The 18,304-nt window shown below is 34.9% G+C and overlaps 1 protein-coding gene and 1 pseudogene across 12 annotated transcripts in view; one reads left to right on the forward strand and one right to left on the reverse strand.

The window, feature by feature from the left end:
• The window catches only part of METTL25 (methyltransferase like 25), a 159,239-nt gene that overhangs the window by 37,394 nt on the left and 103,541 nt on the right, over positions 1-18,304 (reverse strand). For 10 of the 12 annotated variants that reach the window (XR_006819589.1, XR_006819587.1, XR_006819586.1 and 7 more), the window contains exons 9-10: positions 16,309-16,402; positions 523-597 (exon numbers count right to left, since the gene is read on the reverse strand). Coding sequence is in view for 1 of the 12 variants with exons in the window: in XM_046011187.1 (XP_045867143.1) it covers positions 523-597; positions 16,309-16,402 (169 nt within the window). In the remaining 11 variants the exon portion in view is untranslated. The remainder of the gene's footprint in view (positions 1-522; positions 598-16,308; positions 16,403-18,304) is intronic. The other 2 variants (XR_006819592.1, XR_006819591.1) reach the window with 1 other exon arrangement.
• Positions 10,211-11,103, forward strand: LOC123946095 (annotated as a pseudogene).

Consider the following 18,304-nt stretch of genomic DNA (forward strand, 5'->3'; position numbering starts at 1 on the left):
AAAAAAAAAAAAAAAAAAAAGACTAGCTTAACACTTATGTTTAAGAAAATGTATCTACAAAAATTTATGTAAGGCCAAATCTCCAATACCAATTGTATATCTTCAGAAAACGAATACTGCAGAGATAAAAAGTTTTTCTTTAATGGTAATAGGAAAAGAATGTCCTTTGTATGACTTTGAGGTAGTCCTACATATGTGATAGAGAGCTTTCAAAGGTACTAAAAGTAAAATTCATTAAAAGGAACGCTTGTGAAATAACTGCATTGAGACCAATATGTGTTCAAAGAACTCTGAAATTTCTTTCTGTGCATTTATGATACACTTTAAGAGAAATCTACCATGTGTTCTCTTTATTACATTACTGACACCTAATATAGTTCTGAAATAGGAAATGATCCAAAAGGGTTTTTCTGCAGTAAGAGAAAAACAACATAGATTGGTTGGTCCCATAATAAAATTTAATAGAACCCTATTCAAGTCTAGCAACATATCCAATTTAATAGGTTTAATTCTGAGATTTACCATATTAAAAGCTTCCAGCTCATTCATTCTAGGCTTATACTTCTCGTAGTAGTCCATTATAACTTTTTCTGGCAGCTTCAAGATAAAACAACAACAAGAAATTTAACAACAATTAAAAAAAGTTTTTCCTTATCAGACATAACCCCTAAAGTAAAATCAACATAACAATTTAAAACAAAACTCAGTGTCTGAAGAACTCTAAGGATATGCATGAAGCAGGTCAATATAACAAAGTTCTTTTGATATCTTCTGTACCTAGTTTATTTAGCATATCATAAATAAAATCAGCAGTAACATCCTATTACTATTGTTTAATTTTAGTAAATAGATGAAATATTTACTTTCACTTGTTTCTATGCTTGGAGTACACAGGAGCTCAATAAACCCTTTTTTCAGTAAAAGTAAAGATTTAAAATGTTGTATCTATATGTCCTAAAGAATAATCTTCAAAGGCAACAAGAACACAATAAGGACATATGTTCACATTTAAGGTAATTTCCTCTAACATCCACTTAACAATCCACCAACAAGCATTACTTTCTGATGTTTCTCCAAAACAGGATGCCTACAGTACACTGAACATTTGTGGTTCGCAGGCCACTTTTAAAAAATACACGTGCTTCTGTTCACACCAGCTGAACTTTATCTTTACTGAGTCAACTGTATTCATGTCTAAACTTGATATAAGTATTACATAACTAATGAAATACTAATGCAAAAGCAGAAGTTTTTTTTCTATAAATTGGATGCCTTTTTTAAAGGCATGATAAAGGAAAGCCATCAGAAGAAACTGCTGTCAAATTACATACGGTCAAAACAAATGAAAGACTGGATGAAAAGGAGTAAAAAATCTCAAAGGATTTGTATTTATATTTTTTTGCAGATGTTGAAATGAATTTATTATTTTTTTGAAAGCCTTTATTCTTTTTCTTACTGCATTAAATTTCTTTTGAACTTCAAAAGTACAAAAAATTAACAGTGAAAAGTTTTTGTCTCATTCAATTTCTAGTGCAGCCTTGCAGAAAAGATTTCTCCCTTGGTACAGAACCCAAGCAGATTATACCTCCTTCCCCAACCCTTTTAAAATTTTGTCCATCTTTCAATCAAATGACTACCTCCTGAACCAAATTTTTGCACTAGTGTATACCGAACTGGATCCAGGCCTGAACTTCAAGCCAGCAGAAATTCTCATCTTACAAAATTCTGTGTGTATTTGAATTATAGCCTTTATTTGGTCTTTACTTCTCTCCTGCCATCTGAGATCAGCAGTTACAGGACAACTCAGAACTCACACTTTTTAAAAAATCTTGCTTCACCAGCACATTGCTTCCTATAAACATGGTTTTTCAATGTGATTCCATGGATTCTCCAGTATTCTTTGTTTCTCTTTTATGCTAAATTGGGAAGCACTACCCTGGTCATCAACTGCATTTGTTCCAAACTAGGAATGGCTGACTTGGCTCCTCAGCATATTCCACTTTAGAGAACTGTGTTCTGTTGGTTTTGTCAGTGATCTGTGACCCTCGGAATTTTCTCTTGGTATCCTTCTGCATTCATAATACACATGATTTGAGATTTAACATGCTTTCTGATTTTGTTAATGAAGGAGTTTGTGTTTTGGTTTCTATTTGTTAGTTTTGTGTGATTCTAAAAAATAATGGAAGTCTGTTGTTTAAATGAACCAAAGCTGGAAACTGGAGACTGATACACTGTTGTCAGCTAAAGTCCACACTATCTCAGCCAGGTACTCAATGTCAACATCAATGATGGTAAGTTATATTAATAGATACACTTGAGGGACGCCTGGGTGGCTTAACCATGGCCTGGTTAAGGGCCCAGGTCATGATCCCAGGTCCTAAGATTGAGTCCCACATCTGGCTCTTTGCTCAGTGGGGAGGCTCCTTCTCCACCTGCCTGCTGTTCCTCCTGCTTGTCCTCTCTCTCTGACAAATAAGTAAATAAAATCTTAAAAAAAAAATAGATACCCTTGATATGACAGGAACATGGCACTCTATCTTTCTCTCAGAAACCTTTAGCCCTAGTCCAATTATGAGGAAAATAAACTGCAAATCCAAGTGAAGGAACATTCTACAAAATGTCTGATCAGTACTCCTCAAAACTCTCAAGGTCATCAAAAACAAGACAAGTCTGAGAAACTGTCACAACCATAGGACTAAATGCAGTGTGACATCCTGGATGGGACTTGGAACTAGAAAGGCATTGGGTAGGGTGGGAGGTTGAGGAAACAGGTGGTGGGTAATAGGGAGGGCACGTACTGCATGGAGCACTGGGTGTGGTGCAAAAACAATGAATACTGTTACGCTGAAAATAAACAAAAAAACAAAAAAAAGGCATTGGGTAAAAACTAAGGAATTCTGATTAAAATAGGGACTTCAGCTAACAACAGCTTATCAGTCTACAGTGTCCAGCTTTGGTTTACTGGTTCTTGTGCATTTGCCCTTAAAATGTTATTAGGCGTGGCTTTTACATATAATATTGAAATACTGTTTTTGATCTCAATTTGAAAGTATAATTGTTAATTCTTGTTTTGTTCTTCTACCAAATGTAATGGCTACAAATCTATACAATCATAAGTTACAGGACACTTCATTATTAATAGTTCATTAATTAAAATGTTCATTTTCAAAGATAATTTGAAGTTCTTTATAATATGATGCATAAAAACATATCAAAGGTAGGGCCTTAAAGAAAGGATAAATATTCAAGGGTGTATAATTAAAAGGCGAAAAACATGACACCAAAGTCATCTAGCTAAGGACAGCTGCTAGAATCAAGTATAAATGTACAATTGAGCCTCCTGATAGCTAAGGCAAAAAAGAAATAAGTTTAGTGTTCTCTGGAGGAGATTGTCCTATTATTAAAAATTAAATTATCATGTAGATTGTTATATAACAGAACCTAGATAATATGAAAAAGTTTTGAAATATTGTCTTTATTGAATGTTCAAAAATATCCTCATACAAAATACATTAAGACCCTGAATGCCTCTAAAACCTAAGCCCCATTTTAATGTGTTTCTGCCCAATCACTGCTTCAGGAAAGACTCCTAGGCTGCAACTTTTGTAAAAATCTTCCTGCAGGTACAGTTTCGCCTTCCTACCTCTCTCACCTTATTTGATTTAGAGTGTTTGTTTATAAAAATTCTACCCAAACAGCTGTGAAAGCAATCAAATGAATCAACTAGATCCTCTTTTTCTGGGTCAGAGAAAAACTCTCTGGGCCTAGAGAGTAGGCTATGCAGTGAGGGGAAGTGATAAAAGTGATATACAAAGTTTGCTGCAGGTGGGAAGCAGAGGCATGAATAAATAACTTATAAATAAGCAAAAATCTGGAGAGAAATTTTACCTAGAACAGAAAGTGAAATATCTTTAGTGTAGAGCTCTCATTAACAAAACACATTCTGAGGAGACTAGGCTGTATATTACTTTCCTAGCTTTTGTGAAGCCAAGAGATCTCAGTCTTTCTTTTAAGTATATGTATTCCTAGAATAGCCTCCCATGAATTACTTAGAAAACCTGAGTAAATCTTTATTTCTTGCAATCAAATGACCACATAACTTCCTTCTTAAAACCATAATAAAAGCAAACAATTTAATCGTAATTCTGATAATGCATCCCTACAAGGATGACTTACTGTAGGCATAGGATTGTAAATAGTGGAATATAGTTCCTCAATGATGTGAGTTGATACAGAGATTTATGACAACATAGACAGATCCAGAGGGTATCATGCTAAGTGAAATAAGTCAGACTGAGAAAGAAAAATACCATGATTTCACTCATATGTGGAATCTAAAAAAACAAATGAATGAACAAACAAAAAGCAGAATCAGACCTATAAAATACAGAGAACAAACTGATGGTTTCTAGAGGGGAGGGGAATGGGCAAAATGGGTAAAAGGGAATGGAGATCCAGGTTTCCAGTTATGGCATGAAAAAGTCACTGGAATAAAGGTACAACATATGGGATGTAGTCAATGGTATTGTAATAGTGTTGTATAGTGACAGATGGTAGCTACACTTGCGGTGAGCACAGCATAACATATAAAGAAGCTGAATCATTATGCTGTATACCTGAGAGTAATAGAACATTGTGTGTCAGCTTTACTCAAATCACAAAATTCAAGAAAAAAGATAGGGGCTGGGTATCTAGAATTTGGATGGGTAGTATGTGCATTAAAAGTGGGGAGTGAAGGGTGCCTGGGTGGCTCAGTCATTAAGTGCCTGCCTTCGGCTCAGGTCATGATCCCAGAGTTCTGGAATTGAGCCCCGCATTAGGCTCCCTGCTCAGTGGAAGCCTGCTTCTGCCTCTCTCACTCCCCCTGCTTATGTTCCCTCTCTGGCTGTGTCTCTCTCTGTCAAATAAATAAATAAAAATCTTAAAAAAAAAAATGTGGGGAGTGGGGTTTAGTTCAAAGTTCTTTACTGTCACTGAGGTAAGACCAAGAAATCATGGGACATTCATGAGATACTATAGGTAATTCATCTGCAGCTGCTGCGGGGTTCAAGGCCACATTCTGAAGTAATGAGGCTTAACTGAGATAAGATTAGAAGGTATAATAGGTGAAGGATTAGGGTTTTACCATTAAGAATCAGAACTCTGCTGAGAATCCAAAAAAACACAATGGACAGGTCGTTCATGAGAAGGGGGAAAAAAAAAGCACGAAAACTGAACAAAGGGGAAAACTAGAAATTTAAAGCCTGAAGAGGAAGCTGTGCTGCACGACAGTGATGACATCAGGGTAACAGAAGCAAAGGCAAGGATTTGAACAGTGTTCTGTACAAATCCAATCTGTTGCTATGGTTAGACTTCTGAGGTCTGAATTTGCACTTGGAAAAAAAGCTCATGCACTTTCTGATTTCCAAACAGGACTCCCTCAAAAGCTCCCCCAACTCCTTAGTACTTATTTGACTGCATGAAAGGAACTGCACATGTGCCTACAAGGAGGGCCAAAAGTTTCCTAAAGAAGTATCTGAGCTGCTCAAACACTTGAACAAAGTGCTCAAAGTCATAGTCTTGTCACATACATCAACCTGTTCTCCTAGATACAAAATATACAAATGACATTCTTGCAAGAAAATAAAGTCTTCAGAGCTCTCAGATCCTGGTATGGGAGATCAGAACTGCTGAGTTTCTGGAAAAAGGAATAAATTACTACAAAGTTCCCAGAAAAGTGATCTCCAAATCACTGACCTATGATTTCTTTTTCTCCCAAGGTCCACTGAAAGTTCAGGATAACCTTCCAATTAATTTTGCTCTGAACTTTTTTCTTCCCTCCTTCCTTCTTGAACTGGAAGAACTTGGCAGACAAAATCGTTATACAAGACGTTTTACATCCATGGTATTTTTAACTACTGACAATCTATAAACAAATAGTCAAGAGATGGTCTGCTATGGCACTTAAAAAAGAATTATTAAGGGGCACCTGGGTGGCTCAATGAGTTAGGCCTCTGCCTTCGGCTCAGGTCATGATCTCAGGGTCCTGGGATCAAGCCCCACATCGGGCTCTCCTCTCAGTGGGGAGCCTGCTTCCCTCTTTCTCTCTGCTTGCCTGTCTGCCTGCTTGTGATCTCTCTCTCTGTCAAATAAATAAATAAAATCTTAAAAAAAATATTAAAATGGGATCCTTCACAGCTATTTTCCAATAGGAAAAAGTCAAGTTCATTAAGGTATGAATTCTAACGGGGAGCACCTTTCTATAAAGAAGCATTAGAAAAGATGGTCTAAGGAGTACCTGGGTGGCTTAGTGGGTTAGGTTTCTGCCTTCAGCTCAGGTCACGATCCCAGGGTCCTAGGACTGAGCCCGGCATTGGGCTCCCTGCTCAGTGGGAAGCTTGCTTCTCCCTCTCCCTCTGCCTCACCCCTGCTCATGCTTGCTCTCACTTTCTCTCAAATAAATAAAATATTTATTTTTTTTAAAGATTTTATTTATTTATTTCACAGAGAGAGAGACAGCAAGAGAGGGAACACAAGCAGGGGGAGTGCGAGAGGGAGAAGCAGGCTCCCCACTGAGCAGGGAGCCCGACTCAGGGCTCAACTGTAGGACCCTGGGATCATGACCTGAGCCTAAGGCAGATGCTCAATACCTGGGTGACCCAGGCGTCCCCTAAATAAAATCTTTAAAAAAGAAAGAAAAAAAAATGACCTGAATATAAACTATACTGATGTTCTACATGCTTGCTGTACTGTTTTCCTAAAATGCAGAATTATAGTTACAAAATATGGACAATGATTAATATTTTATGTAAGGCAAAAGGATGTTTGATTAGTAAGTGAGGAATCTGTCTAAATGTGGCTTTTGACAGCTGGTAGCCAGCAGCTTTGGCAGGTAAGTCACAGTCAACAGGGGTAATGAGGTTAGTGGCAGCACAAAGGTACACTTGTATCAGACTGAGAGGCAGGCTTAGGCTGGGCCACAGTATCTCCGAGGAGAACATCTAATAAAGGCCTTTAAAAAGGCCTGAAATGATTTCTGTCCTTTACCAGAAGACGTTTATCTTTTCTAAGGCTCCCACCCTTCTCAATATTAAGCAGGCTAAATTTTAATTCTCCAAAAACTTTTGTTGTTTTTACTTTATGTGAGGTTCACTTCCTTTGGGTTTAGTGGTTTCAGGTTTCCAATTTTTTTTTTTTTTAATTAAAGCTTCAGAAAGTGCAACATTTATATACCCATTACTTAGATTCACCTATCATTACTATTTTGCTACATTCATTATAACCATCCACCCATCCATCTTTATTATTGTTATTATTGCTGATCCATTTGAAAGTAAATTACAGATGTTATGACTCTTTATCCTTAAATGCATCAGCAAGTGGATTCTAGGAACAGGATATGCTCTTACATGACTGCAATAATCAAGTTCAGTAATTTAACAATGATCAAATATTATTATCTATTATATAGTCTATGTTGAAATTTCACCATTTGTCCTAATAATGCCTTTTATAACCTCCTACCCTTTAAAGATATTTTTTTTTTAAAGAGTATTTTTATTTATTTATTTTTAAGAGAGATAGAGAGAGGGAGGGAGAGAGGAAAAAACGAGCATGGGTGGGGGAAGAGGCAGAGAGAAGCAGGCTTCCCAATCAGTAGGGAGCCTGATGTGGGACTTGGTCCCAGGACTGTGGGATCATGACCTGAGGCAAAGGTAGACACTTAATCAACTGAGACACCCAGGTGCTCCCCCACCTTTTTAAAGCATCCAATCTGGAATGGGGCATTAGTATCTGTAGTCACATTTAATCTGGAACAGTTCCTCAAGTCTTCTTAGTCTTTCATGAAATTGATATATTTTTTAAATTGAAGAATTGGTATACCATATGCTGTTAGTTTCAGGTATACAACATAGTAATTTAACATTTACACACATTACAAAATGGTCAGCACAATAACTCTAGGTACCACCTGCCACCATATGAAATTGTTATATTATTGACACCCCTGTGTCTTATATATTTTAAAACTGAAAGATTGTGCCACCTAATTCCCTTCAACTATTCTCTGCATCCCCGTTTCCTTTGTCAACCAACAGTTTGTCCTCTGTATCTACAAGTCTGTTTCTGTTTTGTTTGCTCATTTGTCTTTCAGATTCCTCATATTAGTGAAATCATATGGTATTTATCTTTCTCTGACTTATTTCACTTAGCATAATACCCTCTAGGTCCATGCACATTGCAATTGACAAGATTTCATGCTCTTTAATGGTTGAGTTATATTCTATTGTGTATATATACCGTATCTTCTTTATTCATTCATCTATTTATAAACATTTAGATTTCTTCCGTATCTTGGCTACTGTAAATAATGCTGTGATGAACATTGTGGTGCATATGTCTTATAGTGTTTTCACTTTCCTTTTTTTTCCAGATAAATACCTAGAAATGGAATTTCTGGATTGTATGGTAGTTCTACTTTTATTTATTTTTTTAAAGATTTAGTTATTTTAGAGAGAGAACGCGTGAGTGTTGGTGGGGGGATGGACAGAAAGAGTGAATCTTTAAGCAGACTCCCCGCTCAGCATGGAACCAAACATGGGGCTTGATCTCACAACCCATGAGGTCATGACCTGAGTCAAAACCAAGAGTCAAATGCTCAACCACTGAGCCACCCAGGCACCCCTATTTTTTAATTTTTTGACGAACCTCATATTGTTTTCTACAGTAACTGCACCAGTTTGCATTCATACCAACAGGGAACAAGGCTTCCTTTCTCCACATCCTAGCCAACAGTTTTTATTTCTTGTCTTTTTGATGACAGCCACTCTAACAGGTATGAGGTGATATCTCATTGTGGTTTTAATTTGCATTTCCCTGATGGTTGGTAATGTTGAGCATCAATTCCTGTGCTTGCTGACCAACTGTATGTTTTCTCTTAAAAAATATCTATTGAGATCCTTTGCCCACTTTTTAATTAGCTTGTTGGTTTTTTGTTTTTGTTTTGTTTTGTTTTGTTTTTTGGATATTGAGTTATATGAGTTCTTTATTATTTTGGATGTTAACTTCTTATCAGATACATCATTCATGAATATCTTCTTCCACTCAGTAGGTTGCCTTTTCCTGATGGCTTATGGTTCCCTTCCTTATTTGGCACTGACATGTTTTGAAAAGGTCAGTTACCTGGGTGTTTTCTCATGAGTAGATTCAAGTTATGCATTTTTGGCAGGAATGTTATGTAAGTGATGCTGTATCTTCTTCAAAGCACTGCATTATGAGGCAAATGATGTACGTTTGTTCATTACTGATGATGCTAACTTTGAAGGTTTATCACCTTTTTGAAATGAATAAACAATCTGTGGTAGGTACTGTCAGTCTGTGTAAATACCCTGTTCCCCCAAAAATATTTTACCCAATGGTTTTAATCCCTTGGTGATTCTCCTGTGAATCAATTACTACCACGGTGGTCGCAAAAAGTAGCCAGAATTTACTTATGGGCATAATGCACATGTCAAAAGGATTCAATCTGTATCACTTATGGATATATCAACACATGGAAGAGTTCATGAGCTCTCTACACTTGTTGACTTTCCTGTGGAGTAATTCCTGCCCTCTCACCCATATTTAAATCACCTGGTGCTTATTCTTAGCTCTGATAAAATCTCTGATTTAACATCAAAAGATCAGTTTACTTGGCCCCTCCAGATGTGCCTATTCCTTTAGCCTCATCTCTCACTGCTCCCTCTCCTGCTGGCTTTGTGTTCTAGCAATGCTGAGTTCAGATTCAGATTTCTCACATCTGTGTGTGAGATGCACAAGTAACCCCCAGTCGGTACCTGCAATGAATTCCTTGCTCCCTACTTGCCCACCTTGTCTGCTTGAATTCCTATACATTCCTTCAAGACCAAACAAAGCCATGACATATCCTTTGTGAAATCTTCACAGGCAAAATGAGTTATTCCTTTCTCTATGCTTCCATCCCACTTTATATATGTGTCTATTGTTGTAGGTTCACGCTTTATTGTAACCACTTATTTTCTTTCTAAATGGGTTATATCCCCAGAGTTTATACTGTTCTTGACACATGGGAGATTTTTTCAAAATAACTGTTTGTTGATGAATAACTAAATAATTTTGGTCTCAAAAGTTTTCCTTTTGCTTTTCCATTTTGGAAACATAGTTAAGAATATTTTTCTAAACTATTCTTTACTGCTCTTTCTTATCTTGAAAGATGGCAGGTAAAAAAGCTAAGAAGAAACCTGAAACCAAGAAGGCTGATCCTGGTGGCAAGGTTAAGAAGGGTAACCTCAAGGCCAAGACACCAAAAAGGAGAAACCCTGTCCTAGTCAGAGGAATTAGCAGGTATTACTGATCAGCTATATATTGCAGAAAGGCCATAGATAAGAGGAAGTATTCAACAGCTGAATTCTGGGCTGAGAAGCAAAAGAAAGAGAAGGTTCTTGCTACTGTTACTAAACCAGCTGGTGGTGACAAGAATGGTGGTACCCAAGGTTAAACTTCGCAAAATGCCTAGGTATTACCGGACTGAAGATGCACCTTGAAAGCTGCTGAGCCACAGTAAAAAACCTTTCAAGCAGCATGTGAGAAAACTGTGAGCAAGTATCACTTCTGGGACCATTCTGATCATCCTCAGTGGGCGCCACAGAGGCAAGAGGGTGGCTTTCCTGAAGCAACTGAGCAGTGGTTTGCTACTTGTGACTGGACCTCTGGCCCTCACTTAAGGTCCTCTGTGTAGAACACACCAGAAATTTGTCATTGTCACCTCCACCAAAATTGATTTCAGCAGTGTGAAAATCCCAGAACATCTCCCTGATGCTTGCTTCAAGAAGAAGAAGCTGCGTAAACCCAGACTGCAAAAAGGTGAGATCTTCAACACAGAAAAGGAGAAATATGAGCTCATAGCAGTGCAAGGTTGATCAAAAAGCTGTGAACTTGCAACTTCTGCCAAAAATCAAAGCTGTTCCTCAGCTTCAGGACTATTTACAGTCTGTGATTTCTCTCACAAATGTAGTTTATCCTCAAATTGATGTTCTAAATTTCTTACAAGGAACCTAATTAATTGATCCATTAAAAAATAAATTATCTTTTACTTACTTCCATTAAGGTTTTAGGTTAGTAGTTTTTCAGCTCTACCCATTCAATAGCATCCCCATCAAATCACCAGTTTTATTGTCTTCTACTTCTCAATATGTGAAATTAACTTCAATTATTTGAGTATTCATTATGTAACACACAAGTTCTAGAAAATAAACTTTACTTTCTCTCTTCTTATCAACAAATACTACAGCTCATTCTTTGTCTAGCAAATAATACCAATTCTGATGCTTTTAAAATCTAGAGGATATATGTGTGTTTGCAATTGTATATTTGTGTACATGCACTATAAACCAGGGAAGAGACAGAAAAGCAGAAAAGTAATTATCAACTGACAATAGAAGGGAAAATGCTATGGACCATGAAGAAATCATGAAAACTTGAAGACAATTTTGAAGTTTTCTGAAATTGGTGATATACCCAAGTTTGGGAAGATAAAGTTTGAAAATACCTAATCTTTTTTTTTTTTTTCTTTCCCACATTCAGGTAAAACTAATCATAGGATGTTAATATTTAGACACTTTTGAACTCCTATGAGAATGTTTTATAAAGAAGCAACTGAATGTTACAAGAACTTTACTCAAATGTTTCATTCTGGGGCACCTGGGTGGCTCAGTGGGTTAAAGCCTCTGTCTTCAGCTCAGGTCATGATCCCAGGGTCCTGGGATTGAGCTCCGCATCAGGCTCTCTGTTCAGCAGGGAGTCTGCTTCCCCTCTCTCTCTGCCTGCCTCTCTGCCTACTTGTGATCTCTGTCAAGGAAAAAAAAAAATCTTGGAAAAAAAAAAGTTTCATTCTAAGAAATTCATTATAAACAGTTTACTTGTTGATACAAAGTAGTTGATGTTCTGCCACAATTTATTGTTTTCAGTGGTTATATAGAGTTAGGCTTAACTTTACTATAGAATCTAAACACTCTGCTTAAATAGACCTATATTTTATACTGAGCTGAAACAATATTTCTATAAGCAGTTAGAGCTACAAATGAAAGATCAAGGAGGGGACTGTTTTGAATAAAAAGTCTTCAAAATATAAGAACAGAATCATTGATTTTTCCCCACTTCCTCTTTGTGTTTCTTGGTGTAACATGTAAAATGCCATTTAAAAAAATATATGGGGTTTATAATGGAAATGTTAGATGACTGCAAATTGCATCACTGAGATGACAAATGCTTGAGGACAGTGGACCTCAACTGGGGGTGGGGAGTGGGGATTTTCCCCCCAGGGAATTTTTGGCAATGTCTGGAGACTACCTCTTTCTTTTAATTAATATTTTAGTAATAATCAATAATAATAATTAATATTAATTATTATAATTAATAATAATAATATTAATTATTATAATTAATATTTAATTATATAGAACATATTATAATATATAATATATAATAAATATATTTTAAAGTAAATAAATAAAATATATTTATAAATAAATATTTTATTTTTATTTTATTAATTTTATTTTTAAATTTATATATAATATATTAATAATATATAAAATATAAATCTATATATAATAAATTTATTAAATTTACTGATTTTATTAATAAAATATATTTATTAATAAAATGAATAGAAATAAATAATATAATGACTAGTAAATAAAATAAACAAAATTATATAATATATAATTATAATTAATATTTACCAATTATTAATATAAATAATTAATATCTACATTAACACTACAATATTTATATTATATTAATAATGATTAATATTAATAATTAAGTTAATAAAAATTAATTAATTAATATATATTTAAAAGATTTTATTTATTTATTCGACAGACAGGGATCACAAGCAGGCAGAGAGGCAGAGAGAGAGAGAGAGGGAAGCAGGCTCCCCGCGGAGCAGGGAGCCCAATGCGGGGCTTGATCCTGGAGCCTGAGATCATGACCTGAGCCGAAGGCAGAGGCTTTAACCCACTGAGCCACCCAGATGCCCCTTAATATATATTTTTTAATACCAGTGGGGTGGTACTGCCGACGACGTTTAGTGGGTAGAGATCAGGGACGCTGCTAAATATCCTTCAATGCACAGGACAGCCTCCCACAACAAAGACTTATCCAAATGTCAATAGTGCTGCCAAATCCTGCTCTAAGAGAATTGTCCAATGCTGTCTTTCACAACTGACTACAGGAATTATAGACTAAGCTTTTAAGCTGCACATAAGCCACTTACATATCTAGTACATGGAGCTCTGGTTTCCTTTGGAATGATTATTTGTTTGGGAATGTTTTCTGTTTACTTCCATACAGTTAACATGATTTCTTGTAACTAAAAATATATCCAGAGCACATTAAGAGATTATCTAGATACTTCATAACTACATAGTTTTGAGTATTAAGATATTTGCTTAAAAAGATTAGAAACACATCAAGGCATTCAACACACACCAACTATATGTTTATCAATAAATGATAATAAATTTAGTCAAAGATCTTTTAAGTACTGTGGTATATTTAACATTTTAAACTTAAGTGGTTTTGATATTTTTCAGTGCTTACTTTTTACTGCTTGCATGTAAAATTAAATTCATTTTTAAAATGAAACCATACACAAACTTCTTTTTACTGAGCTTGTCAAAACTTTAATTTGAGAACTGATACTTCATGATGTGGGAGAAAAATATTAGGAGTTTGTATTGGATCAAAAACATAACTTTGGTTTTGTGCTCTTTCCAACAACTCTGACCTGACATAAAACCTTCTCAATTCCTCTTGCTTAAAATTCAAACCAACCTCCCACCCCCAAAGCACCTACTCATCTGTTTTCTACCTTTCACCAGTACATGATTTTAAGTATTTGTTATGTTGTTATTATGTTGTTCTGTACCTTCCTCCCCCAAAGTGTTCCAGCTTGGGTTTCTTGTTCCTTTTTGTCTGACATATTTGTTCTTAATGAGCTTAAACAGTATTATGAGAAAATCAGTAGGGTACTATTATTGCCTTTATTAACTAATACAAAGAATAAGACTAATTTTACATGGTGATATCTATGTACCTTAGTCTTTTTTTCTCTTGTTTTACATTTCACTTCTCAGTATAGTGGTGGTTAACAGTTGAGGTTTTGATGTTAGTTGAATCTGTGCTCAAGATCCACCTTTACTACTTGCTGGCTCCTTCACCCTGGGAAAATGACTTGCCTTTTTTTACACCTCTCTTTCTACATCATTACATTGGGAATAATGATAGGATCTACTGTAAGTGTTTCTATGAAGAGCTAATGAGATAATGTGATGTTCTTAGCACAATAACTACCACACAGCAAGTACTTAGTAAATATTAGTTATTAATTAATATTCCTGTCAGGGGTGCCTGGGTGGCTCAGTTGGTTAAGCATCTGACTCCTGGTTTAAACTCAGATCATAATCTTAGGGTCGCTTTGCATAGGGTGACTGACCCTCACATCAGACTCTGCACTCACTAAGGAGTCTGCTTCAGATTCTCCCTCTCCCTGACCCTCCCCCTGACACCCTGCTCTCTCTTTCCCTTAAAAAAATTCTTATCAGTCATATAATAAGTGAATGAAGGAATAATTACTATGGTTATTAAAGACAAATTTGTAAAGAGAAAGCTATCAGAGAGGATAAGCAACATTTTTTTCTGGATTTTTGCTGTTTAGTTTTTGGCAAAGGGTAATATATTTTTAGTTTAAGTAAAAACTTAGTTCTTCATCTGTGAAAATAATGCTTAGGTCTGTGTTCTTAACATTACTGCAATATATAAAATTGAGTTATGGAATAAAGATGTATATTAAATAAGACTATGGAAGGAAAACCAGTCTGATTTATTAAAAATATTTAAAAAAAACCCAGAAATAAAATAATCAAGATAAAAGTTGTCCATCCTCATTCATTTATGTAAGACTAGAAGGATTTTCATTTAGTTACTAAATAAAAATATTGACAAGAGTCATATCAATTGTGTTATTACTGGTCAAATATACACAAAGATCAGAATAATAAAAACTATGCATAAAGTATAATATTATTAAAATAACATTAATAAATAATATCCTAATATAATATATGTCATTATATTATATTAGGATATTATTTATTGTTATTATATATTATAATATAATAAAAACTATATATAAAAATGAAACAAACTAATACTATCTTGCTTGCATTTACTATGTAAAAACATTGTGCTTGGTATTTTATATATATTACCCCATTTAATCTCACATCATATGAGTTCGAAACGCTTTTGAATAGCCATTTTATAGAGGAGGAATCTGATTAATAACAGTCTAATTCTTTAAATAATAAAGCAACTGGGAAGTAAGTGAAAACTGGTACAATAAATAATACCCTTCAGCGATTCAATGTAATCATACCTGTGTTACTTCTTCAAGAAATCCATCTCATTCCTTTAACCACCTATTTTACTCTTTATTTCAGTTTATAATAAATTCAAAATACATAGTGGGGCACTTGGGTGGCTCAGTCGGTTAAGTGTCCAAATCTTGATTTCAGTTCAGGTCATAATCTCAGGGTTGTGAGATGGATCCCTGTATCTGGCTCCACTCTGGGCATGACCTGCTTAAGATTCTCTCTCCCTCTTTCTCTGCCCCTTCCCCACAAACAAACAAAAAACCTAGACCAACAAACACAAAAACCCAAAATACCAGAGTGGTCCAAGTTCAACTTAATACTTTGGTAAATAACTCTGAATTGAAAGTTTATTTTTTTTCTCAGGGTTAGAATATTTATTACTACTGGCCAACCAGCTTACCATTTTATCTTCAACATTATGTTCTCAATGATTAGCTTGGGCCCCCCATTATGATGTCACCACCTTCCAGGATTCTCCCACTCAAAAAGGCTTTTGAATTTAAGATTTTTTAATTAGTTATACATATTTTTTACAAGATTTTTAAATTAGTTATACATATGTATGTACATATACATACATACATATATAATCTTTAAATAAATGCAGTTTATTGTTTTATTGCTCCTCTGTACTTATAATTTCCATTTGTTCTGTTACTTGTTTTTTAGCTGTTTTGGTTTGAGAACTGGTACATGGTATCTGAATAAACCTAAGGAGGAGTCTCTCTAGAGATGTATGATCTCAATATAATTAGACGTTTTTCACAAATGGGAGAAAAGTAGAAGGTAAATTATTTTGTATCATCTCAATTCATTACTCCTAGAAGTTCTCCTGCTTTGTTTTTTATGAAAACAACAATCATATACTGACCTTGGACTCATCTAATCCAAGCTTCTTTAGAGACTTTCTGACATAGTCCGGAAAGGAAGAGGATTTGGAATAAATTTTACCAACGTGCCGATCACTGCAAAATAAAAGTGAATCACTTTTTCCCAATTTAAGTTATAGATGATTTTAAATTCAATCATGAAATATTTTTAAAAACTTCCTGTGTATATGGCACAAGCTTGAGATTTGACAAAAATGGAGTAATATTTTTGTAAACATTTTAAAATTATATATTATAAAGTGTTTAAGATCTGCTTCTGAGAATTCCTTCAACATGCAGCAGTGGAAAACAATATCTGAAGACAATACTATGAGAAAGAACTTGTAAACTTACAATATTACAAAGCTTAATTTTTAAAGAGAACTATAGGTCTTTCAAAAGTTTCCATTATGCTACAAAACACATTTAATTTTACTGGCAACATTAGAGTGCATATTTCACTGCAACACCTGTTAATGGTGGCGATAATTCAACAGCTATGCAAAGAGAACTCTTTCAGTGCCAGCCATTAAAGCACCATATGCTGAGTTGAGTCTGACTTGATCTCATTTATGCCCTGCAGATTTTCACCACAGTTTAAACAAAATATCATCAGATGGTTTTAAATTTAAATAATGAAATGCTAGACTATCACATCACACAATTTTGGTTGCAACTGAGGTAGAATATAGAAAAAATTAAAAGAATAAAAAATTCACCACTTTCAAGTTATCAAAAACAATGAATAAAACCTCACTTACTACTTTTCTTTGTTAACATATAATGTATTATTTGTTTCAGGGGTACAGGTCTGTGATTCATCAGTCTTACACAATTCACAGCACTCACATACGCTCCCCAATGTCCATCACCCAGACACCCCATCCCTCCCACCCCTCTCTACTAAAGCAACCCTCAGTTTGTTTCCTGAGATTAAGAGTTTCACTTATCACTCTTGGCAGTATAAATATTAATCCCTCTAATTAGACATGAAGGTCTATCAATTCTTCTTTTGAAATATACCTCAAATATATTCTCTTAGCTCCATTTCTAGATGGCCACCTCAATTCCAATAAAGATTACCACAAATCCTAAATATTATAGCTACTTACTATTTAAGCCTGAAGTCTGTCCTCTTCATTTCTGCCTGCACTGTCATATTTTCTTAGAGGAACATTTTTATTTACTACTTCCTTGCTCAAAAAACTTTCAATATCTTTGCCATTTCTTGGGGTAAATTTGAAACTCCTTAGTTAAGTGATCAGGGCCCAATATTTTCTGGCTATTCCCACACTTTCCTGTTATAATCCAGAATTCAGTTTTCTCTACTCAATGTTTCAGATTATTCACCACAGTTATGTGTTGGTGAATTTGTTTATTTACTCACTTCCTAATAGATTATAAGGTTCTTCACTCTCTTCTTCAGTTCAGCTAGAGTCACCTATACAAACAAGTTCAAATTATGTATTCTCTTTGGTAACATGACTAGCAATAATCTTTTCTAGTTTCTATAGCCTGAATCCTTCTTCATTTGTTATTTCATCATTGCTTTTAAATAATAATTGTTTGATTAAAAAAAAACCTATATTTTTGTTATGTCTTTGTTAGTGACAGTGCATTTTGTAGTACTGTACAAGTGTTGTGCTAACAGTAAGCCATTTCTTAAGTTTTTTGCCTTGATTAGGGTGCCCTAATTTGAGGGTTTAAAAAAAAATAATAGTTGTTTGAATAGGTATAAGTTCCAGGAAACAGAAATTATATCTCTTATAAGTTTTTGTGTAATTTTCAGTTCCTACACATACTTATGTATCTTATGTGTAACAGATACCATATAATAGGTATGTATATCTTCCCTACTATAGGTAGTGAAAACAGAAGCAGTAAGACCATTTAGGAAGTTATTACAATAATCTAGAGGAGAGGTTTAAATCAGGGTGGTGACCTTGAGGATGGTTAGAAGTAAGACAATTTTAGATATATTTTGATGGTAGAGACTAT

Source organism: Meles meles, chromosome 7 (genome assembly GCF_922984935.1).
Source record: "Meles meles chromosome 7, mMelMel3.1 paternal haplotype, whole genome shotgun sequence".
Classification (NCBI taxonomy): Eukaryota; Metazoa; Chordata; class Mammalia; order Carnivora; family Mustelidae; genus Meles; species Meles meles.